Genomic DNA, 26,115 nt, shown 5'->3' on the forward strand with positions numbered 1-26,115 from the left:
CTTGCTGTATGTAGTTTATGATCTGTATTGATATGCTAAAAAGGGTCGACTCTAATTTATTATAAGTTTTTAGAAAAATGTTAATGTCATTCAGTATTTATCAGATTTTATCTGTGTTTACGAATTACAAATTTTACAAAGGAGTGCCGAAATTTCGTGTTTTTACGAATAAAATGAATTAATAATTTATTATACGGACTAATTTCATTATTACAATGAATACCCTTGACAAGCAATTAGCAGATCTGCGTATCTACGCAAATGAATTAGATGCTAAATTACAAGATGATATAAATGCAGCAAAGTTAAAACCATCGATTCCTCCTAAAAAAAACAAAGCACCATTACCTCAAATACCACAAAGTTTTACAGTAAAGTCTGCGTGTGAGCCTTCTTACTCTTCTCGATTAGAATATGGAAGTCGAACTAGTTCCACCTACTCTAATTTAGTGCCAGTGAAGAGTTGTATTGTAAGAAATTCCGCTAGAATTAGAAGCGGTGATGTACTATTATATAGTAACGTGTTGCCTCCGGGAGGTACTAATCATGTTTACTCAAACATCCCTATGCAACGTAACATTGAAGGGTTTTATGACAGAGATGCTCGGTCAGAAGTATCAAGAATAAGTGATGTAGGTGGTCAGTCAACTTACAGTGAACTGCGTCGCCCAGGGTCAGCTTATCCACCCTCTTCAGCTTCAGTAAATGCCCAAGACTTTTCTACCTATGGTGGTTCACAGACTTCTTCAACTTATGAATCTTTATATGAACCTATTAATCCAAGACCATGCAGCCAGTTGTCTGGCACATCTCTTTATGGTGGTTATGTAGGAACAACAGTGGCAGAGCCTATACCTGAACCTGATGAAGCATTATACTGCGGAAATTGTTACCGATGTGGTGAAAAAATTATGGGAGAAACAACTGGTTGTACTGCGATGGAAAGAATATATCATATTAAATGCTTTTGCTGCCATCAGTGTGGAATTAATCTACAGGTATGTGTATTTTCTAATGTTATAGTTTGTCTTATATATTAATCTCTTTAATAGTGCTTTTGTAAAAATTTAAACAAACTTTTTCAAACATAAGCATATTTCCTAAGTTTTTTGATATAAATGTATAAATAACTAATAGATATATCAATATTAACATGATATAAAACATCAACCATCTCATACCATTTATTTTAATGAGACCATAATGGCGCAGGAGCACAAGAGTGTGACTGTAACATGACTGGATTCAGTGAAGCTGACAAAAAAGAAATTAAATTTCCTTATTTCATTTACAGAGTAAGAAAAATTTAAACATAGATTAAATAACTTTAATGTTTAACTTAAATGTGATAGTGGTGGGTTTGATCTTCTTTCAGCAGAATAAATTATTTTAATTTTTTTTGCTCTAAAAGAACAAATGTGACATTTAGTTCTAGCTCTATATTTTTGTAACTATGACTAGGAAGTAAATGATATTTTTATAGCTTATTAAATTATTAAACTTCACTTAATTAAAAAAGCTAACTATGCACTTAAAATAAGTCAAGCTTCATGTATCCCGCACACAGCAGGGTAGGTAGAAGGACCCTAGTACTAACACTCCATCCCCCACTTCCCGCAGCATTTTTTGAGGCATTGCATGTTGAGTAATGGAACTCAATCTGGGCTTTTTGAGCACTATCAAGTTAGTTATTGTTTACCTATCTATTAATAAATTAACGAAGTTCCAACAAACAAAAATTATTGATTCTAATCTCGTTTGGGGCCTATACAGTGTAGAGGCAGAAGCGGTCAGCTCTAAATCCAATGGTTATGGACTGAGTTGCGCCATTCAATACACAATACCTCAAAAATTTTGTGGAAAGTAGAGAACATAAATGTCTTAATAGGAGTGTATAAACACGAAGTTCCCTCTGTCAATATATGATAAAAAAATCTAATTTTAGGGCAGGCCTTTCTATGCTGTACAGGGCAAAGCCCTATGCGAAAGGGATTATTTGGAAACATTAGAGAAATGCTGTGTTTGCGGAGATCCCATACTGGATCGCATTTTGAGAGCAACAGGCAAACCGTACCACCCACGATGCTTTACTTGCGTTGTATGTCAAAAGAGTTTAGACGGTATACCATTTACAGTGGATGCGGTAAATAGAATACATTGTATTGAGGACTTTCATAAAAGGTATGATTATGTCTTTTATAATAATTTTATTTTTAAATATTATTTTTATGTTTGAGTAATTTATTTTGCATGAATAATGTAAATGTGAAATGGCCTTTCACAAAGAGAGTTTCAGTTCAATATTAAAGTTACAAGTTATATTGACTATACTGACAAAAGAATTGAGACTTAGTTTTGGGATCTAACTTAATTCAGTTGTGATATAACTTAATAATTTATGTTACTTCCTCAAAAAATGTACTATTGCAATGCAAGTGCAATTGAAAATTCTCTCTTTTTTATTTGAGACTTTAGTTTTCAACTGAGCAAACTCTTATGCTTTATAATATTATTATACATATAGCTCATATAAACTATTTACAAATTGCAGATATGCCCCCCGATGTGCGCGCTGTCGTGAACCAATAATACCTGAGGGTGGTAATGAAGAGACGGTCAGAATAGTGGCTTTAGACAAGAGTTTTCATATTTCATGCTATTCTTGTGAGGACTGCTGCGCATCGCTTTGCTCAAGGTTGGTATTTTTAGCTTCACAGCAGGGTAGCAGGGTAGGCAGAGGGAACCTGGGAACCTAATGTTAGACACTCTGTTCTCATTACGGCGCTTTGTTCCCCACTTATCGCCAAATTCTCGAGGTATTGAGTGTTGAGTCGCGGAACTCAATGATTCGCTTTGCCTAACGAGGCAACGATCGCTCAAGTAACGACCTGAGCGAGGAAATAAAAATATAAAATATTTCAATCCCACGAAAATGGGAATCGAAACCACAACCGTCGATATTATTTCATATCAATTACTATATTAGATCTCAGTTTTTCTCCATTTAAAACATGTATATGTTGTGCCCCTGCGCCACGACTCTTACTCTTATTTTTATAAGAGCATCCAATATATTTATTGGATCCAGTATGGCGCTGCTAAATATGAGGCAAAATTGTGCTATAATAGTTTCGTTATTTCTTTTGAGGTACGAATTACGAAACCCCGAATTTGTTTTATTATTTTTCAGGGAGGAAGGGCGTGGCTGTTATCCCCTCGATGGACATTTATACTGTAGAGAGTGCAACGCCACCCGAATACAGGATTTATCAAGGAATATTAATTAGGAGGATCTATCTTTTTCTTCTGTATTTCTAATAACTTAATGACAACAAATAATTGTCTTGAATAAAATTACACTTTAGTGGAAAAACAAAATATGGTTATGCTACTATATATTTATATATAAAGAATATATATGGGGGTTATTCTTTTTTAATAGCATTTATCTGATACATAAATTTTTCTTTTAAGATTTTTTATTTTTTGTAAAAATACACTGCCATTACTAGGGTAAATTTATAGTGTCCCAAATCTGCCCAAGAAAATAAAAAAGAGCAAGGGGAATTCCCCTTTCTGTTTTTATGAACTGCCATTGATAATGTAAGGCTATGTTTATAATATTTTTATATTTTCTTTCTTTTCATGTTATTTTTTAATATTTATTATATGTATAATGTATGAAAGTAGTTGCAAGTTCAAATTTCGATAGCTCCAACAATTATTAATTCAGTGGAGCTAAAAGAAATATTATTAAAGTCTGCTATAACTTGCATTTCTTTAGTAAAATACATTGAATTGTAGGGAAATGGAAATATTTATTCATAATTAAAATTTAACACAAGTTAATAAATACTTGAAAATAAAGGTAATAAATAGTACATTCACTGCCATAAATATTTATACATTTTTACCATTTATTTACAATGATATTCATTTATGTTAAAGCCCAGTTTCTACCGCTACGTAGAACTTGAAACCACGCATACTTGAATTTCCACCTTTAAATAGTAAGGCGGAAAAGATCGAGCACTGAAACACGACCTCATTCAGTTTTAGGGAGCGGACCTAGCGGACCCTAAAGTCTTTTTTAATAGAAATGTTTTATTTTATTCCAAAAGAGTCCATTCCGCCTAGGCATTACTCATCTATTTCTTGGGGAAACCGAGCGATAAGTAAATTTTAATTAGTTATTTTAATATACATTATTTTGTACTTTTTATTAAATCCTTTGGATTTTAGGTTTTTGGTTACTATTGACATTTTTATTATTATTTTCATGGTTCTACCGTAACTATAAAATTTGTATTTATCGTTTACTCACAATTAATGATTATTCGCACATTTTTTTTTTTTTTTAAATATTTGTACTATTTGTATGTTATTATTTTATTTTATAGCTATATTTCTATAACTAGATACTTATAATGTACACATTTTAAAAGATTATTATTTACATTCTTGGTGAAAAGTGATCTAACTCAAAAAACTACAATATGAGGAAAATGACTTCATGACAAAGTGCGGCGTTGAGTTACGCTATTCAACACAATGTTTTAGATTCAGGTGTAAAACGGAGAACGGATTGTTTCTTGGCTTGTCCTGTTGAGTTTTGTCACTTTCTTTCTAAGGATGTGATATTATTGTCGTAGGAACTTTATGAGATAAGATGTAATATATACAGTAGTAATTAATATAATTAATTAACATTCCCCACTGCATTTACATATAAATAACGTTATATAAGGCTGTGTGTATTAACCATTTTATACATATATTGAGTTCACAGTATTAAACATTCAAAGGATTTTTTTATGTGATTTTTTACAATTTTATTATTAAATAGTTTACCATATTATTTGTAATTCTTTCCTTAATATTATTAATAAAAGGTGCCATTTTTTGTATATATTTGGATTTGGTTGTGTGTTTGGTTGTAAGATTTGTTTGTACGTTTTGTACTTAACTATTAATGATAATGTAGTGTTTATTGGTATTTTGATTATAACAAGCTTGAATGTAGTACAATAAGTTAGTTTTTATAAGTTGTTGTTGTATTAGTTGTTCTTAAAAAAATATGAAATTATTTTTAGTATAGATTCTATACTACAGAATATAACTATAAATAAGTTTTATCAGTAATCACAATTATATAAAAATAGCATCAGCAAAAAAATATAATTTAATTAATTTTTTTATATAAATAAATGTTAGAGCATTTTATATTTATATACGCATATTTTAATATTTTTTTATTTTGAATCACATTGAATACTGAATTAGATGACAATAGTTCTTCAAGATTATACAAATCAAAATCGTTTAATGTCAATTTTTTTTTTTTTGATTTGATTTTGCTGATGCTATTTTTTGCTGTAAAGCTTACTACGTGACAAATGAGAAACTGTGTGTTATCGTAATTACATTTGTTTGTATGTATTACTAAGTTCAGTTTACCGTAGCGTAGCGTGGATACATTTTCTTAGGATTTTCCATTCAATATGTTTGAATTATATTGCCTATATAATACAAGAAACTTGTCAATTTTTACTCATGAGTGAAAGAAATAATATGGTACAGTTAGAAATGTTCAAATTAGTCAATTTTATCATCACAAAAGTTAACGTTCAAAATATTGAGTGTGTCGTGATGTACCCACCTAAAGTAGATAATATTAATATATTTATTTAGTACAAATATATATTCATGCAATTATATATTTATATTAATGGACTAGATGGCAAGTAAAGCAAATGTCCCAGGGCCTTTACACCTCCAGCCCTAACTATTAATACATTGAAGATGGTTAATTCCTAGACTTTAATTTCGTTTTTATGATACACTGTGTACAAGTCTATACTTTTACAATCAGTTATTTAATGTTATTTAAAAACTTGAATTTTCTTCATTGTTTCTTATGATTTCAAATAAAATATATTTTCATCCGTCTTCATGTATATGTACACTCATACGTATATGTAATAGGTGCATCTATAATTCACATTATAAGAAACCGTGGAATCTGCAATTATATCTGTAGATACTTCAGCATTTATAGATAAAGTAGTAGTTGTACTAAGTAGAAATGTAGTTCGTAGTGTAGAAAGTTAGATTTCTTTTTACGCTTATTTTGTTTAGTGATGAAAATTTACAAATTATGAGATTATGCCATTTTTACTTTTAATATTGTAGTAAACATTGTAGATACTAAATACAAATATACGTACAGTATGAATTGTGTTTTATTTATCTATTCCAATATTATAAATTGGAAAAAGTTATTTGAATACGCTAATATCAGATACTGGTTTAAATTATGAACAATGTGTGCTGCATAGATTAGATAGTCTATTTACAGAGCAAGACCTAGCCTATGCCTAAAGGTAAATATAACAAGTGACGTTACACCTACACCATTATATGAACATACACAAAAATGCAAAACTCAATTTATCACCAGGACTAAAAAATACCTCGCATGATTAATGGATGGGAAGGATTACAGCTAATTGTTATTTTTTAGTTCTAATAAAGAATAATAGTCTTATAAACTTTGCCATGACAAATCAAAGCAATTATCTTTCATTTGTTCATCCGGAGCTGACGCTCATTTTGCTAATTATTGAACATGAATAAAGTGCTACAAATACATTTGATTGTTTTTAAAATTCTTAAAAAAATAATAACACTTCCAAACAAAGGATAATCTGCTAATAATTGACACTCACAGAGAACATTTTAAATAGTATTTCAGTAATATAAAACAACAAATAACTCATAAATGTTTATTTTAATTCTGCATACTAACATATACAAGACATTGTATACAAGCGCTCGACTCGCAGTCGCTTATCCTAAACTTACTTTACAAGAAGACTTTGGCTCCTTCCGCAGAACATTCATTAGCACTTCATCTAACTTGTCACATTTTGCAATATAAATATCGAAATGCTATTTGACGACTTTTAGAGAAATTCAAAGTTTATTTATTATATATGTTAATATAGAAAAATATAGGGAAAAAACCAACATGTACATATTCTATCAATATATAGAGGAAAACATACAAATAGTAATAAATTCATGAAATATACAAATTTTTGAGAATATTAAAGAATAATACATAAAAAATTGACATTTTATATACAATATAAGTTTGGAAAATTTAAAACAAAAATTTAACACAAGACCAATTTAATTCATATAAAAAATTATCACCTATACCAAATAAAATATAATTAAGACATTTCACTGGCTAATAACTACTAATAACTAATAATCAAATTTCTCTAACAAGTCATGTACTAAAATAATAAAATAAAAAAAATACTCTCGTCGTGCACGTTAAGTCTGATCTTTACACAAAGAGATTTGACTGAAAAAAAAAATTCCAAATATAAGTTTAAATTTTTTTTTTATAAAACTGGCGGGAAATTTTCGATGTGACAAACGTCAAATACAATCTGATAGAACCCAAATATCAAAACTCTTTATGCAACAATCAAACTGTATGAAACAACTTATTTTCTTAAAATAATGAAATTTAAGAAAACGATATAAATTAAATATCTTTGCAAAACTCGCTTATAAATCACTTACAAATGACAATTTAAAATCCGAGGTGAAAGTGAAGTGTGGTTACTCTTATAGAGATTCAAATTATTCATAACCAGTCTATTAGTTACTATTCACTGCCCATTTACTATTTACATTCGCTTGGCGTTTGGGCCAGTTTAAACTAGAAATTACTAAATTATACAAAAATTTAATATTACAATATAAAGGAGTTGCGATACAAATAATAATATAACATGCTAATTTTGTAATTTAAAGCAATTAATTATTCTAAAATCATTGAACACGTTTTAAACTTAGGTATTTCATAAGAATGGCATATTTTAGAATAAACCTTTTTTTATGTACAAGTAAAATAAAAAGAAAAACTCCTTTACACAGTAATCTAGATACATATCTAATACTCTCAAAAAGACAATGAACCAAAGGCACCCATTAAGTGTACTTGTGTAATTAATTATTTATTAAGATTGAATAGTGACGCCCATTATAAATTTGCAAGAACAAATTTCGTATACAACTGAATATCTCGTTCTATTACTTTAAGAACTCTACATACTATAATATTACATTATTGTTAGTTGAATTTATTTAAAAGACATAAAATAATGAAGTATAAGATACAAGTTTTGAAATGACCTATAAAGCTTAACTGTTACAAAAAGTAATTAAACCATATCTAATAAAATTTCTGTTCAATTATGTTGTAGTATACAATGTGACATAAGCAAATATAAGAATTTTAGAGTATTTTGTTGCTCCTGTTATAAATTATATGTTATTCAGCAAATAAAATTAATAAATAAATAATATTTAAATCAATTTGTGATGTATATATTTAAAGTGCATACTGCATATATTCAAAATCCGAAACTTAACTGAGTTTAAGATTTTTAACAAAAAAGGTCGTACAAAATTTGAACTGCAAGGAATGTTGGGGTTCACTACACATATGTACATATTAAATGTTTATTTTAGTATTATACAAGTTATACAAAACATTAACTATTATACAACTGTGCTCTCGCCAAGTATACCTTTACAATCATTTAATTTCTGCTTTCCATACAAATAATCTATGTATCTATGTACAATGTTGTTTCTATAAATATTAATGATTGTACAACATACATTTGGCTAGAACATATATCTTAATAATAATATAAAGCTTCTGGACCTTTATTATATAAGTCCCATAACTTACTATATGAATAACTTATGAAAAATTAAATCATAGCTCAATTAGTAATGTTGTATTGCCAGTTGTTCTATTTACATAGAGAAGACGCGAATATATAAAACAAAAGTTACTTATTTAAGTGTGTAGTTTAATTTATAATAATCGCAACATTCGAAAAAACGAAACATCAAACACCAATAAAAACAAATTGTTTATATAATTTGAGATCTGAAATATAATAATGAAAGCTCTTATAATTAGCCTAACTTCTAAATAATGCATTAAATTCATTTTCAAATTTGGTTGTACTGACATTTATATACAGAAAACTTAAGTTTAAAAATTAAATTAAATCAACTTCACACTGAAAACCGCACACAGTGTGGGCACAGGGAACCTAAATAAATATTTCACTTGAGTGGGGATCGAAACCCACAACCGTCGCGTTACAATCACACCCTTGTGCCGCTGCGCCACAACGGTCTCAACTTAAGTTGAAAGTTTATACTATTAATATTATGAAAGAAAAGCCCCATGCTAAGTACACCGAAACTAGTGTCAAGATATTCCCGTCTCTGCTTTCCATTCAAATTTAAAGAGCCAGAGCGAGGGATGAACATGATGAATTGCCTCTGTGGGATCGAATCCGCAACCATCGCGTACGTTCAACACTGTCCCACTGTGCTACAATGGCTTAAATATATTGAAATATGAAATATAGAAAAATATTTTATAACCAAATGTTTAAACTCAATGGACAATCAAATTTAATTAATTGTTAAATTCAAATATGTTGCATTTAAAAATTATATTTGGTTCTGTTTCTTATGACAATCAGTTGTCAGAGACTATCTTAATTTTCAATTATTATGCTGGTAAATAATTTACAAACTAAATTTAAGCAGTGGTATAAAAGCAAACATATTATATTAAAAGAAAGTTATATTCTTTAATAACCTCTCAATAAGGTATCAACATACTTTTATCATATAACAAGAAAAAACATTTTGACCAATTACTTTTATCCGGACACTATTATTCAATTTGAGCAGAAACACTAAAATTTAATTTCAAGCATCAAAAATCCATACACAAAAACTACTCAAAAATCACTTCTGTTTTTATTCGTTCACAAATAATATTCACATATATAATTTATCTCATCATACTCTTCCTTCGTTCACTTCTCTCAGCACTAGGTTCCCACTCAGCATCGTCAGGGTCGTCTCCATCAAAGACCAGGGGTGACATTGGTGAAAGGGAGCTGGACTCGCACTCATCTAACTTGGGCGTCTCCGGCGTTGTCGGACGGTAGCCCTCTGGCATGTTCCTCAGCATTTCTATATACTGGTCCTCTTGTAAGGGGAATTGTCGGGGCGAGTATGGTCGCACTATCTGAAATTATAGAATGTTATGATATTTGTTTGTTAGTAGATTTTACGAGCCCGGCCGTTGCACAGAGGCACAATATGTGACTCTCGCGATCCCCACTCGAGGAAATGAAATATTTATTTAAATTTATATTTTCATGTGGAAACACTGCTACACAAAAAATATTCTTATGAAAAATGTCCCATTTGGCAAGAGTGAAAGCTATTTATTAAATAAATATTTTAATTGTTAATATATTTAATTAATTTGTATATTGAAAGAAATGCTTGTTCAAGATTCATTATCTAAAAATATTGAATATTGTCTTTTTATTTCTCTTGCATTGAAAATTTATAAAAACTAAAATAATTTACTTAATTTTTTTGTTTTATGAAAGTCTAAGTACTATTTATTAGCTAATTATATTTGTCATTTATTTGTTTTAAGGTAAAATAAATTAAAAAAATAAATATTGTAAATTATATTTGAATTGTATATGTTTCTAAATATTATGTTCTTCCTAGTGCACAATTAACAATATGAAAAAAAAAATTAAAGCTTGCCTCATGCATATTGGGCGAAGGTTGCCTCTGGAACTGCACTTGAGGCTGCACTTGCATTTGAGGTTGCACTTGCACTTGAGGTTTCAACTGCGGTAGTGGTTCCACATCATTGTTTTCTTCAATATGGTTTCTTCGTGAACGTTGCTTCCTCATGTACTTATTTCTTTCTCTGGTTTCGGCGCGTGTGTGTCTCGCTTGTACTGCAGCTTCTGATATGTCCTCATCCTGGAAATAGATTTTATAAAAATATTCTGATCCTTATTGTATTCTAACAAGAGTATAATTGTGACGCGCGCGATACAGCGACAAGCTCACAAAATAAATAAAAAGGTTGTCTATTTCTTAAAAAAAGTACAATTTTTTTTCATTTCTTGCAAGAATTATTTATTTTGTGGAAGAATTATTTTCATTTTCTGGCTCTGGCAACAAGATTAAGCACAGAGTACAGTCACCACTCAACACACCTTGTCTCGAAAGTAGACTGAGTGGTGCATGAAGAATAATGTTTTAACACTAGGTTCCCTGCTATAAGCGGGATACAACGTCAACCTATTATTCTTTAATTATAAAAAAACTCACATCACTCTCTATGGACATACGGTAAGACTTCATAACGCCGTTGTTGAGCGGCGTTTCCGGTATTTCCATAACTCGCCATCTGTAAATAAAAATTATTTAATTATGAGAAAGAACATTATTATATTAAACATGCCTATTTGTGTTATAAATCTAAGTCGTTAATTATATTATGTATAATTTTCATCTGATATTATTAGTCTAGTTCAAATAAATCGATAAAACAAGGTGTCTTGAACTATGTATTAAAACAAGAGCATGTTAAATATAAAAATTAAAAGCTATCGTAGTGGCGGCATCTGAACAGCATCTTGCTCTAACGCGATGGTTGTGGGTTCGAGCCCAACTTTGCAATACATTATATTCATTTCCCCACTCAGGCGAGACACGGCGTATAGCTACGAAATAGTGTTAAACATAGGAAAAAACATAAAATCGTACTTAGGAGTAATAATTTCTTTATAATTAAGTATTTCGGGGCGTGTACTAGCGGCTACACTCTGCGGTATCACTATATTGTCAATGTCGTAGGACTGCCGTCGGAGCGCTCGGTACTCTGTGCTGCTTCTACTTCGCCTGAAAATTTGAATTGGATTTTTTATTAATTACTTTTTATATATTTTTTATTCACATATATTATTATCGTAGGCGTTGCTGAAGTGTCTAAAAAAAACGCGACGGTTGTGGTTTCGATTCCCGCTCGGAGGAATAAAATTTTCGTTTCGTCTCTTTGGTAACAAGACAATGCGCGGCTTGAGTTCCAATACACAACACGCAATGATCGAAACCATGTATTAAGATTCCAATGGACATTTGAGGGCATCATGGCGCAGTGAGACCACGCCTGACGGTAAATACGATTGTTGTGGGTTCAATCCCAAGCATTATATTATAAGATATCTTGGGAAAATATTCAGAATCAATTCCATTTGATTGACAACGTAGTATTTTACAATGATAACGAAACATACTAAAATCATTTAAATATTTATAAGTGTGTAGTCAGTTTTTTGTTTTTAATTTATTTTTTGTACATATTTGTGTTTTTTTTACATACCTGTCTTGCCCCGACGTAGAAGTATCATCATCCCGGTCTCGCTCTTTTATTTTCCTCGATAATGGCGGACGACCTCTTTTCAATCCTTAAATAATAATAAGTCACATACATTATAAGAAAAGATTTTATAGATAAAAAAAGAAAATGTAGAATATTATTTCCAAAATTTATGTAAAATATCATATACAGCATAAAAATAAAATCTATTTTTTTCAACTTTATTCCGCATTTAGTGAGGTAGACAGTGTAAACATAGCGTTAAGTCTCTCCTTTTACCACTTTTTGCAAATTTTCGAGTCATAGTGTGTGCGCTGCGATTTGTCAATTTTCCTTTCTGGCTCTAGTTTTCATCCCAAACAGACGGACGGGCAACAAAGTGATTTTAAAGGGTTCCCTTTTTCTTTTAAAATAAAAAGAAAATATTTAAGAACCAAGTCACTAGTAGGTTGTCCTGATAACCTTAACAATATCATGAATAGATTGTCCGCTACCAAACTTTCTCCACCAAACATCAAATAAAAAAAAATATAAAATAAAAACAAACAACCAACTCACTAGTAGCATGTCTCCGTACGGGGCGCGGCGGGTGCACGGGCGGTCGCGAGTTCGATGCCTGGGAGTGCCCTTGCGTAGAGCTTGAAGTGCCGTGGTGAGCCCCCCGCCACGACCTCAACCGGGAACGGAACCAGGAACGCGATGATAGGGCGGACAGGTGGATTGAAGGTGATATATCTGAGAGCAAATTGTTAATGGCTTTTAATATATGAGGTACCCTCCCTTTTCATTTTAGCATAGGGAACCTATTGTAAACGACACATCATTCCCCTCGAACCGCCAAATGGTGGAACCTTTTCTTGTTAGCAGAGCAAGGAAATGAAAATATTACTCTTTAGTTAAAACTTTACTGTGTAAATTTGGCCGATATGAAGTTAGCTGTGGTTTTGCTGTTATGAATATTGTTACTTTTAATTATTTTCTACACGAGAGCGCAAGGCAACAGTTCATATAAGTCTAACTTCAGGTCGGCCACTACATGCCGACCGCACTGTAGCTAATAAGGTAACTAAATAATAAATAAATCATACCTTTAACATGACTCAAAACAGGATGATAGCACGGATCAACAAGTGCTATCCTCTGTTGCGGGGCAAGAGTTGAAAATGGCGGCAAAGGCTGCGTGGGCTCAGCTCGGCCCGTACACACTGCACAACTTTCCACTTGATATTCGCAGCTACATCTGGATTATTTCGACAAAATGAAAATTAAAATGTTAATAATTAAATTTAAAACGTAAAAGGTGTAAGCGCGGTGTTGAGGTACACCAGTCAACGTTTCGAAAATTGAATGGTGCATGGGGAAGTGTCTTAAATACTACATTCCCTGTGCCTACAGCAGGATACAGTGTAAAGCAATAGTACAAAAAAACATTTTAAGAGTTCTGTCTCAAAAGAAAAAAAACGGAAGCCTCGTACAATCAACCGCGGTCTGGAGTTCCAATTGGTTGGCGGTAAGAGCATAATGGAATGCCTTAAAACTAGATTCTTCCCACACTCACAATTTGCTACCCCACTGTGCCGCGATAGCGTCAAACATACAAACACACACTACTTACCTAATATCAGACGGTTTAGCCGCTTTAGGAGTAGCTATATGCAAATTGTGCATTTGCAAAAGTTTCCTTTTCTTAAAAGTGTCCCTCCTTAAGGGACGCACTCTCGCACAGGTGCAAGAATCCTCATCGCCGGGCAAACTGCCCTCGTAGCCGACGGGTTCACCTTCAAATTCTACGGGACCTTTGGCTTCTCGGACCTGGAATTATATAGAGATATATGAACTAAACTATATTATAAAAGGAGACCGTCGTGGCACAGCGTCTAAAAACGCTACGGTTGTGGTCCCCATTCCCATCTAAGGTAATTATTCTTATTTACTTGGTCTGGTATGAAGACACAATGTGTTGAGTTCTGCCACTCATCACGCAATGAATCGCAAGAACATTTTGACGAAAGCGGGGAACGAAGGGTTCTAACACCAACCCTCTGTCTAGCCTGCTTTATGCGGGAAGCAAGGTAAAGCTAAAAAAAAATAAAGTTTTACTAGGTGATATTGAAAGTTAATGTTAAATAATTATAGTACGCCTCTTTTTGTCACAATTTCGAGACATTGCGCGCCGGTAAAACACGCATAAATAATGTAATGTGTATATATTTAAATTTATAATGTAGTATATATTTCTACGTAGCTTTGAAAGTTAATGAGGAAAAATAATTAAAACGTAACAAAACAAAAATTGATTACTAATATATAATCCTGTACTTTATATAACTAGGTAATGTGTATATGTACATGTATGTGTAAAAATATATCAATAAAAAAATCGTAAAAAATATATTTTATTAATACATCTGCTATTAATATATATTAAACAAACTAGTTCCTCATAATCTATTTTCGGATATGCAGAATATGCATTCGATGTCGCTACAAATATCAAGGGCGGGGGGAAATCAATAAAAGCGGATACTATTGAAAAAGCTATCGGTCGAATGGCGCGGAGTTGAAAGCTTAATTATTTAGCGAGTTCATGACTTCTTAAATAATCAATTTCGACAGCACACTTCAGATCCGAATATCAAATTGATCTTAATATAACAGTTTCAATTAAACATATTGTTTGGAAGTGTAAACAGAATTGTGAACACATATTTTTCATAGCGATATAGACCGTTTATTTAAAACTGTGAAAGAAAAATTATATACATAAATTGGATTAAGACAATCATTCAGGTCACTTATTATTTATCCCTATATTATTAACAAATGATTACTTCTTTAAAAGAAACACGAAACCATTTGAATTGAATCTTTATATAAAGTAAAATTTATAAACAAACTATCACTTAAAAGTGTTTATCATATAGACATATGATACAACTATTAACAATATAGTTTATTTTAGCTTAAAATAATAATAAAAGTTTCTATGAAAGTTAATGACCCGACAAAAGACGGCTTCGAGTGAAATTGAATATTATAGGTATTTCATCATACGATTGCTACATACATTTACGCTGTGTGTACGATAAAGAAATTTTGGGTGAAAACGCCTTATCAACGCGATATTAGTACATTTTAATCATTATAAAATTTAAATAGCAAGGTTATAATGGTTAATTCTGTTATGCTTTTTTTTTATTATTTTCCTTTAATTTGTATTATTTCTTAATTGAATAAATAATAATTAACAATTTATTTAGTTGTATATAAATTTAAGCATGATTAATGGCACAATGGTGAATGGTGACAAATGTAAATTGCTTATATTTTGATTTTTTTTTGTATTTTTATGTATTGTGCTATTTCTTTCCATGGACTTTTTAGAGTCAGATTTTAGTTGGTTTTATCATGTTTTATTCAGCTATGATATAATTTATTAGCCATCACTAACAGAAATGTAATATTATTCAATTATACATGTATATAGAATAACTAGTGGACCCGGACGCGGCTACGCCTGCTTCAACTATAAGAATATTTATTAAATATATTCATGAAATTATTTTCAATTTTCAATAGAATTAGTAAGAAAATATAAGCTTAAATAATCAAAAAGAATAATAAGTAGAGACATATTATTAGAAAAAATTATCTGAGTTATTGAAATGAACCAACAAAAGGATTAAAAGTAACTAAAGGATAGGTATTCTTAATATTAGAAAAAGTACCTAAAGTTTTTCGTGCGTGCGTACATAGATATCGACTCTACGAAATAACTAAACATTTCTCTCTATTAAGTAGGATAATTTTAACGGGCAATATCAAATAAAATAAGAAGAGAACCAAAGTGTAGCTTAAATTAATTATAAACAGTAATTAATTACATAAACATTTACAATACTTCGAAAATGTATGAAAATTTATAAAACCGTCAATGTCATCTGCTTATTCGCGTCGCTCACACTATGCCGCCCGTAGGCTAGGTCATTTGGAATCAGTGACATCTCCTTAATTATTTATTAGAATGCCATACAGTAAACTATAATTTCAATCTAGATAAAATGTTAAGAGTGACTATTCATAAGGATGAATATCAAAATGTCGCGGTAACGGTTGCGTAGCGACGCGACGGTTGTTATTAAGATGGCAGAATAAATTGCATGTCAAATTAGAATGTACTTTAAAATATATTAGTTTATATGTATAATGTAATGTTATATAGCCTATAGCACTTCTGAAGAATGCAGCTTTCATATAAAACAAAAACAATGAAAATCGGACCAGTAGATCCAGAGATCTTAGCGTTCAAACAAACAAACAAACAAACAAACAAACAAACTCTTCCGCTTTATTATATTAGTATAGAAGTATAGATTCCTGGCGTAGGGGCACAACAGTGTGACTGTCCACGCGATAGGTTGTGGGTTCGATTCCCACTCAAGGGAAAAATACATATAGAATACGGCGGAAAGTGGGGAGCGGGGTGTCTTAACACTAGACTCCCTCTACCTACATGCTATACATATTTCACAATAACCATTCATATTATTATTTATATCACTTTTCCATTTACGTAAATAGGTTCACATGCATACATATTTTAGAGTACCTACATTTAAATAACAATCACTTCATCAAAAAGAAAATAATTTTGTAACTCGAAAATCTCCATAATCCTTTGTATACAACCTATAGTGTACACTGTAGTGTAGGATGAAAGGTTAGTACCCGACCTAAATACCGGCAGATAAGATTAGTTACTGAATTCAATGCTTAATACGTAACTACTGAAATTCGACGAAATATTTGTTGGTATTTTTGTTTTTTTTTTTTTCATTTAAAAATCTTTTCTGAAAGCATGCATTAGTAATTGATTTCATTTAGTTTTAGATAGTGATGTGAAATGAGTTTTAAAGTTGACAAAAATAACAATTAATTATTTGATAAATTGATCATTTTTGCTTATCCAGTAAAGTTAGGAGGGCTCATTTGTTCCCTGCGCCACGACTGGCCTCAAATTTGTATTTTATCATAAAACAAACAAGTACCTGTACAAAGTAATAAAAACATAATTAGTTACTATGACTACAATTGAAATGGCATGTTATGTCTGAATCTCACTTTCCACACTGACCCTTATATAGCATGGTAGGGTTTTCTCACACTATGCCCAAATTCGAGACATTCCGCGTTGAGCCAAAGCCGCATTTTGCTTTATCAGAGCATCGAGAAAATCGAAATATTTAGATATTAAAATATTTTCCTAACCGAATCCGTAACAAAGGTGTGAATTTAATAAAGAAATATGATGAGGGAAGTTGGGCAAATCAATACAGCATTATGTAACAGAAAACCATTTTAATAATCGGAAAAGTCATATCAAGCTTGCATTATATTTAATTGCGTTAATGTCCTTGAAATCTACCTTAGTATTATAATAATAAAGACGCTATAATAGTGCAGTTGTGACATACTCATTTGAATGTGACATTTTAAGGTTCAAAACGATTTACCTTCCTGTAGATAGGAAGCGTCAGGGCTCCTTTTACGGGAACAGCATATATGGTAAAATGTTTCAAATCCATACCTAAAGAAATCAATCAAGATACCTCAACAGTTTAGACGTAGGGTTTTTTTTTCATTTCACGATGTTTATCCCTACTGTATTACGTGTGACGCACTACTAGTAAGTGTTTACAATAACGTAAACACTTACTATTGCAAAAATACTACTAAAGCTGAAACAACTTTTCACTTTGCTATTAATACCTACACGACTCAATTTCGTGAATGAGGCGTATAAATTTTGTTTGAAAAATCACTTTTTTATTTTTGGTAAAATCTCTTTTATTTTAATTTTACTAGGCCTTTATAGCATAGTTAAAACTGTGTGTTTTATTTAAAGTGGTGATGACAAAAACACTGTATATTATAATGTATAGATATATAATATGTTCATATAATTTTCATATTGTTACATATAGATGTTCCTCTTACCTAATAAGATAATTGCATAGTTTTACTCCGCCATTTTAGCCCTATTTTTGTTTATTCCACGCATTTTGATTGCTTCTTTTAGCTTCAAGTTACAGAGACAGTGTCCTTAGTAATGAATTTGTTTTTTATTACCAACAAATATTTGTATAGTCGAGTATCTGATTTGTATTTGTACATTAAGACTATACATATAATAATACATATTGAAGTGACAATTCTCAATAAATCAAGTGTGCCATAAACTAGCAAAATCAGTAAAAAAATTGCATATATAGCTTGAGGAAATAAAAGACAGTGCTTTAATCTCTAAGGTGGGTTTAAAACACTGTCTTTTATTTGGAAATTGGAAAAACACGTAATTTATCTGATAAAAAGGAAATCAAAAAGGAATAACTAACAATATGAACTGAATATGAAAATAAGACAAATTGTAAACACTTTTTGATTATTTTTATTGAAATTGCTTAACCATCTCTCTCTCTCTTTAATAAAATATGGAAATCAAAATACTAAAAAGATTTGTGGGTTAAAACATAACAGACTTCGAAAACAAGCCCTACTCTGGATGTTTCGTAGACCAAAAATAAAATGTACATCTATTTATATGTTATCTGTTCATCACAATAACTGTATTACATATATATTTTGTATCTGTACAAATATATAGTATGGTATGGAACTATATACATAATATATAGAAATTATTACAACAGAATAGACACAATTTCATTTAAAGCAAAATGTATGATTATCTATGTTGCATTTTAATTTGTCATATTTTATATAAAGAGGTGACGACCTTGTGACTTAGCAGTAACAAGTTTTATTTGTTTTTAACCAAATTTCATTATTTTATTAGGAGAATTTAAAAAAAATTAAGATTTCACATGGGTAGGTTTACACATAAACGAAATAATTAAGGCACTACCTACATTTCGTCCTTCACTTTTCTGAGATAAATGTATGGTACATGTTTAATTTCAATTTGACTAAAGTTAAATATCAAATTATCACTAACCAATATGTGGACTAAGCAGTGTAAGAATGATAGCCCTCGTTGCGATAACAACGCTAATTTAAGTAACTATAAAACTAACCTGTCTATGCAAATCGTTGTGCTGTCGAATCTTATACTCTAGCTCTTGGACTTGAACTTGTAGCCAACACCAGCGGGACGCGACGGACGCGCGCGCCTTCTGCCACGAATATAACGCACGTTTCTCACTGAAAATATAGAATATACAATAAAATATGTATATTTAAGGAGGCCGTCATTAGAGAGAGCATCAAACGCGATAGTTGTTGAATTCCCGCTCAAGAGGAAGATTTATTAATTTCCCTGCTCTATTAGAAAGCGCGGAGATTAGTTCCACCACTTATTACGTCGTGTCCGGGAAATTGGGCAACAAATGTGATACAGTGTCCTGACACTTTGTTTTCTCTGTAAAATTTTTATATAATTACTTTTTTTTAATTAATTAAATGGGTATAGAATTATTTTAACTTTAATATTGTTGTTACTTCCAAAAACGGTAAATTATCATAATTTAAAACCATTTAAAGTTAACATAACTGCAAAGCTTTTTTTTTAAGAACATGTCGTAGCTTAACTGGCTAAAGTGCTTGGACAGTAGCCAACAAGTGCAGGTTTAAAAACTGCAATGTAATTTTTTTATATGAAAGTGAAGTACTTTTATGTCATGTATTTATATTTTAATTTAATTTTTTTTTAGTTTGCCCAAATATATCCAATCTCAAATATAATACAAACAAGCAAAAAGTAGAATGAATTTCTTCAATAGTACAAAATTTTGTACGGCATATGAATTACTGGATAATGTAAAATGTAATTATACTAGTACCCATAATACAAGCCATACCCATATTACTAAGAGAATAAAGCATATAAATCACACTAATGTTATATAATTATTAAATAATTTATTACTCATAATAATAATAATATATTATTTTTGTAGTAAAATCTTGTTTGCATTGAAATCTTTGCAAATGTTTCATAAAGTATACTAAATATATAACATGTAACACAAACTAAATTAATGTATCCAATAACACTTGCACCATCAAGACAAAATCAATGATGTATCATTTATCAAAATTAGTCCACTGGTTCAATGATGCATCATTTATTGGTTACAAGGGAACAGACATATATACATACATATTGCACTAAAACCATAACCCTCTTCTTCTGTAAAAAATAACATTTTAAACACTATCCACACAGCAGTTGGCAGATAGAACACAGTGTTAAGACACTCAATTCTCTGCTTTATATGTAAATTTGTAACAATGTGGGTTGAACCAGAGTTGGCAAATGGCTATGGTAGTAATATAGTAAACAAATGGTAAAATGACATTTGCTTTTATTTTGGTTTCTCATTTTAAATAGCAGTTTAGGCAAAGAGAACCTTTTGACAAGACACTGCATTCTATAGTTTTCCCCAAACTCAAGACATGTTGAGTAGTATAACTCAATGCTACACATTCTCTTATAAGAAAGGGGAAATGAAAATAATTAATTTCCTTGAGTGGAGAGCCCACAACCATTGCCTGCTATTACTTAGTCAAGTGATGTTCTACTGAGTCAAAATGCCCCCAATAGTTCTTATAAAAGTAATAGAAACTTACTTACTTAAGTCACTAAATTACATGATGTTCTTCTCTAATTTCCACTTTCTTAGGTGTATAAAATTTCTTACAATGTCTTAATATATTATAGGAAAAGCTTTAGGCATTACCAATAGTATTTATCTACTTCTGAAATCTATTAATAAAAATATAAATAAAAATGTAGGCAAAGAGGAAAGTTCAGAAGAGCTACTTACATTGGCATATGCTGTTGATGAGCATTATTATAAGTGACAGCCTCATCATTACTCTCAGCTCCTGAAGAAGAGGCAGTTGCATCCGAGTCTAGTTGATGCTTGACCACAGACAAATGGGATCTTAGGGCACCCGCTGAATCCTCTAAGCCAGCCAAAGTGCCTGAAGCTATGCCTATTGAAGCAGACTTTGAAGCATCACATTTTGAAGTCCCTGCTCTATAGTATTTTGGACCCACTACTGATCTAGATGAAGCACTTGCTTGTAAAGCTGAGGTAGTCTCAATTCTTTTTAACAAAGCTTTTAAGCCCATAGGCCTTCCACCACCATCTTTACGAGCTCCTCGAGTACTTTTTTCAAAGGTTTGAGAGGCTTCTTCAGATATCCTTTTGCCAATAGCCCGAGCTTGTAATATCCTTGACCGTCGCAATAAAAATGCACATCTACGTTCTAGCCTTGCTTGTAGCAGTCTAATCTTATCCTCTGATGCGTCTCCCTCAGAATCAACAGTGTCAGCTAATTCAAATCCACTGAGAGGGAATATTGCATCCGTATCACCTGTAGACAGAGTGTCGCCACCGCTTTCTAGAGTTTTAATGGTTTGCAACAAGTCTGCTTGAACATCACTATTACCAAGGTCTACTAGTATCTGTTCCATTTCTTGAGAATCCTTGGCTAAGCTCGGCTGGTTCTGCAGTCCCATGTCGTCCTCCTCCATGGGTGTTTGGTTATTGACGGACGCCAAGGCCCGTCTCCGGTGGGGTGCTCTCTCGGTTTCAGTGACCGCGTCGTAATGGGTAAATTGTGTGAGTGGGAGCGCCGGGGCCATGACACGAGCGTCGCCCGCCGCGGACGCCGGCGCAGGACGCGTCAGGGCGGGCTTCCTACTTCACTCATCCCGAACTTATATAACGTTTCACTTGTACACTATTTCACAACACTGACACTGTTCTACACTGAACTGAACCTCTATTTACAGTCATCCTTTGTATCAATCGCCAGCCGGCTCTCGATAAATCGAAGGCGAGGATGGTATGCTTACGGCGCGCTTCTGAAAAACAACGGTTAACACTGATTATGAGCCGGTCTTTGTTTATACAAAAGAAACATTGTCGACAACGTCCACATTAATTATAAACATAGAAAATTCATTCCAAAAAGCCACATTATTCGAAATTTAACCCACGTGATAACGAATAGAGTTCGCAAGCGATCGTATTAGTTTGTTTCTATACGATATGGAACAGGAAATGATACACTTCTCAAGCACTCATCGAGAAACTAATATGACAATGTTTCCACACTTAACTCACACTTATTACGATGTATTCAATTAATAATGAGGAAGAAAAAAATGTTCATAATAATGGCGGAGTATGGTCTAAAAACACTGTTCAAATAAGTAGCAATTCAATTCTAGTGACGAAACGTAGCGTAGACCGCACCAAACGCCACAAGCACTGAGCGACTTCTGAATGTTGGAAAGAGATAGATAATACATTTCTGAATATTGTACTTGCGCGGTAAAGTCAAATAAGCACTATTAAAAACCAATACAAATTAGATTACAAACAAAATAATTCAAAATTTTATTAAATTTTTTGTAAAGATTTAAAATAAAATCACGTTTAAAAATAATCTGCTTAGATACAAATATGAAATAAAGAGTAACACAGATGACCCTTCAAACCCTACCGCCACGCTATTAATCTAACAATAGAGAAGCAGAAGACGAAATTATGGTGAAATAGTAGTAATTGCGCAATGCCGAAAACATTTTGTTGAAATATGTAAAATTTTAAATTACGAATTAGAAAAAAAGCGTTTTGTATGCTCAAACTAAATTGTTTTAGATTTATTATTTGAAGATTGTGCATTTACGATTATGCATTTACGAATACAGCTAATGTTTATTAAAAATAAAATTGTGTTTTTGTAAAATATATCTAAGATAATTTGTCATTGTTTTAATTTTAATCACACATTCTTAATTTAATGATATCTATTATTATTGATAAAATATATGTAATATACTGTTAATAATCTGTAAATTGTAACGTCATTCGTAAATGCTCTATGCGTTACAGTTTACGCAAAGCCATATATAAAAATAATATTGTTTAATTATATAATAAAAGTAAATACTATATCGTTAGTTTTATTTTCTATTTTTTTTTTGCTTTAAATTTATAAATTTTTAATTGCATAAATTTATAGATAAAATACGTTCCAAGATATCGACTTATCCCTTCATTAAAAGATAAATATATTACAATTATATAAAGATAATATTAATGATATAAATATAATTCAATAAATATAAGTATAATAACAGTTCTCAAATTTCCAAATATTTTCACACAGTTAACAATAATTATTAACTACAAAATCATCTACTAAGCATATGATTTCTCTGTGTTTCAAGCATAACTACTTGCTATATTTGTAAATAATAATAAAATGTTCTTAAAACCATTTTAAAAATTCTGTCTATTTACTAAATTACATAAAATTGCAATAGTTTAAGTCGTTTTTATATATAATTATGTATAATATTTTGAAAGGTTTTTAAAATAGTCATGGATAAAATTATGCAGAATTAAGTATGTTGAACATTTGTATGAGATTGAGAAAGATGAATTATTTATTAATATTTATAATTTTACTATAAAAATTTAATTAACAGTAACTATGATGTACAAAAAGAAAACAATGCAACTTCTATACATTTTGAACAATTTCATCTACCAGATTTTATAAGTTACATTCAGATTTAAAGTGCAACAATGATAAATTTTAAATATTAGCTTGGAATCCTTACCTTTTTAACATAAACATTATAAATAGCTTCAATCCTGGCTCTCTTCATGCTCATAAAAGTGATAATATGTTCTCTCATTTTGTCCTGATTTAGACCTAAAATAGACATAAATTAAAGTGAGAAATAAATGTTTTTCTACTAATATAACTAGTTTTTCAAAAGTCTAAACTTGGAGACTGTAAATTTGACAAGCAACTGACAGACACTGCACAAAGATGTTACTGTTGTCATATAATAAAAAAAATGTTATATATAAGTATTAACATTTAAATAAAAAAAATTGTATAACAATCCAATCAGTGTAAACTCTTAAAGGGTATACACTGATTATTTTCCATTATATATTACTAATTGAAGTTAGTTTATAACTCATATTTATTTCTTTAGTTATTTGTTCAGTTTTAAAAGATTGTCCGAATAAAAAAATACTAAAAAATCAATAAATATTGAATTGAAAATATATTATAGGTGTTCCATATGAAAGTTTTAGAAACTGTTATGGATAGAGTACCTCATGGTGATTATGAACAATATACATATATGGTGTATATTGTATGATACTGTTATTTAAGAAAATGAAAAAGTTTAACTATCAAGGCTAATATACTATGTATATTATTATTAGATATTATATGATTACTAGTTATTTGACAGTAATTTATAATAACATAATTCATAATTGTTTAAGGTACCAATTATGCAAAATTGAATGAATTGTAGCAACCGATAGCCTGGACCAGTCTGGCCATTGAAAGAGGTTTTTGTTATATTTTTTTAATATTTCTTAGAATATATAACAGTTCCCATTTTATATTGTTCTCTATATAAAACAATGCTGTTTTATATTTGTTATTATAAAATTGTAATTTCTTTTCAGCTATATTAAGTTATAAAATGGTATAAATCATTTGTCAAATGCTAATTTAAGGACCAGTAATATATACATTACAATTAAAGAATAAAAGATATATTTTTTGAAATTGTTTTATCATTATGTATATTTTAAAATATAATACATGCGTAGTAATATATTACAATATACCTGTAGAAGAAATGAAGTTTAAATATATTATATGATAAGTACAAGTAGTTAAGAAATGTGTAAAAACATTTTTAAACTGCTTATAAAATGCAGAGTTGTCTAATTAAACAATGCCTTGTTGTGATTTAATTAAAATATTTTTAAGTAAGAATATTTAGTTAAAATTTTGAAATTATATGATTTAATTTAACAGTATAAAGTCTATTAATTAAACAAGGAACATTTAACTCCATAGAGCTTAGGGATCTTTAATTTACGAATGTTAATTTATTTATAGATTAATTTTTTTTTAAAATTGTAATTATAATTGCAACATGCTTATCTATATATACAGCATGCATTTAAACGTGATAAAAATAATATTTTTATATATGATGGTATTAAGTAACTATAGGTATAATGTACTTTATATTTCTTTATATACTAATTTCATAATATTATAAGAAATATTTAATATTATTTACTTACCTATTTGTATGAAGTATAAATAAAAGAAGAAAGAGGGCAAAGTAAGTTAAAAGAATTTTTATCTTAATTTGGCTGACGTTCAAATATAAAATAATATAAATTGAGTGAATTATATTTGTAATTTTATTATTGTCAACTATATAATAGATAATGCTCTCGAAATTATTATTTTTTTAAGTCTGTAAAATATAAAAATATTACGAAAATACAATAATTGAAGTAAAATATATCTCAAAAGAAAAACCCGCTTTAGAAGTATCGCTTTGAAAAGTAAAGTAGGTATAAGGCTTGTGCACATATACCAAGTAGCTAAGTATTTACAGTATTTTATAGAAATCGGTATGACATAAAATGAATTGTAGTAAATTTATTTGGCTTAAAAAAATTCAATAAAATGGTTTAAATAATAATTAAAAAATATATAAGTAAAAATATAGTCTGTAACCATGTAACTATAAAAGTGCTTATGTCTTAGCCTAGCCACACACGTATAGTAATATTGTCAATAATGTACGTATTTTCAATAATATTGTTAGCGTGCGGCCGGTTCATCAATATTATTGTAGATTTCATACACGACGAAAACTTCCACGGAAAAACAATATTTGATGGAGTTTAGGA

At 30.4% G+C, this 26,115-nt stretch overlaps 2 protein-coding genes across 8 annotated transcripts; one reads left to right on the forward strand and one right to left on the reverse strand.

Moving 5' to 3' along the window:
- The first annotated feature begins 92 nt into the window (after positions 1–92).
- On the forward strand, positions 93–6,231 carry LOC146529448 (lipoma-preferred partner homolog). The gene is made up of 4 exons (XM_085202002.1): positions 93–998; positions 1,946–2,181; positions 2,552–2,695; positions 3,191–6,231. Exons 1-4 carry the CDS (start codon positions 216–218, stop codon positions 3,285–3,287), a joined length of 1,260 nt encoding a protein of 419 aa, XP_085058128.1. The 5' UTR covers positions 93–215; the 3' UTR covers positions 3,288–6,231.
- A 540-nt stretch (positions 6,232–6,771) lies between these two features.
- Positions 6,772–25,838, reverse strand: nsl1 (non-specific lethal 1). 7 transcript variants are annotated; one of them, XM_085202403.1, is made up of 12 exons: positions 25,495–25,838; positions 23,985–24,079; positions 21,166–22,214; positions 19,414–19,540; positions 13,935–14,131; positions 13,408–13,559; positions 12,878–13,054; positions 12,323–12,407; positions 11,707–11,841; positions 11,269–11,347; positions 10,690–10,914; positions 6,772–10,146 (listed from the first exon to the last, which is right to left on the reverse strand). In XM_085202403.1, exons 3-12 carry the CDS (start codon positions 21,990–21,992, stop codon positions 10,096–10,098), a joined length of 2,055 nt encoding a protein of 684 aa, XP_085058529.1. In that variant the 5' UTR covers positions 21,993–22,214; positions 23,985–24,079; positions 25,495–25,838; the 3' UTR covers positions 6,772–10,095. The 7 variants fall into 7 exon arrangements, with proteins under 7 accessions (XP_085058529.1, XP_085058524.1, XP_085058526.1 ...); XM_085202398.1 differs by having other exon boundaries at positions 6,772–10,150; positions 25,495–25,762; XM_085202400.1 differs by lacking the exon at positions 25,495–25,838 and having other exon boundaries at positions 6,772–10,150; positions 23,985–24,097.
- Between the last annotated feature and the right edge of the window lie 277 nt (positions 25,839–26,115).

This window comes from Heliconius melpomene, chromosome 18 (genome assembly GCF_056956725.1).
Source record: "Heliconius melpomene rosina isolate 202511_hmr_F chromosome 18, ASM5695672v1, whole genome shotgun sequence".
Lineage (NCBI taxonomy): Eukaryota > Metazoa > Arthropoda > Insecta > Lepidoptera > Nymphalidae > Heliconius > Heliconius melpomene.

Bases quoted from the DNA above. Each gene is read 5' to 3' on its own strand.
- LOC146529448 (XM_085202002.1), top strand. From the start codon at position 216: ATGAATACCCTTGACAAGCAATTAGCAGATCTGCGTATCTACGCAAAT. The intron at 999-1,945 runs GTATGTGTATTT...ATCTAATTTTAG, and splicing joins AGTGTGGAATTAATCTACAG to GGCAGGCCTTTCTATGCTGT. The intron at 2,696-3,190 runs GTTGGTATTTTT...ATTATTTTTCAG, and splicing joins TGCGCATCGCTTTGCTCAAG to GGAGGAAGGGCGTGGCTGTT.
- nsl1 (XM_085202398.1), bottom strand. From the start codon at position 21,992: ATGGCCCCGGCGCTCCCACTCACACAATTTACCCATTACGACGCGGTC. The intron at 12,408-12,877 runs GTGAGTTGGTTG...TTATTATTTAAG, and splicing joins CGTACGGAGACATGCTACTA to GATTGAAAAGAGGTCGTCCG. The intron at 11,842-12,322 runs GTATGTAAAAAA...TCAAATTTTCAG, and splicing joins TCTACGTCGGGGCAAGACAG to GCGAAGTAGAAGCAGCACAG.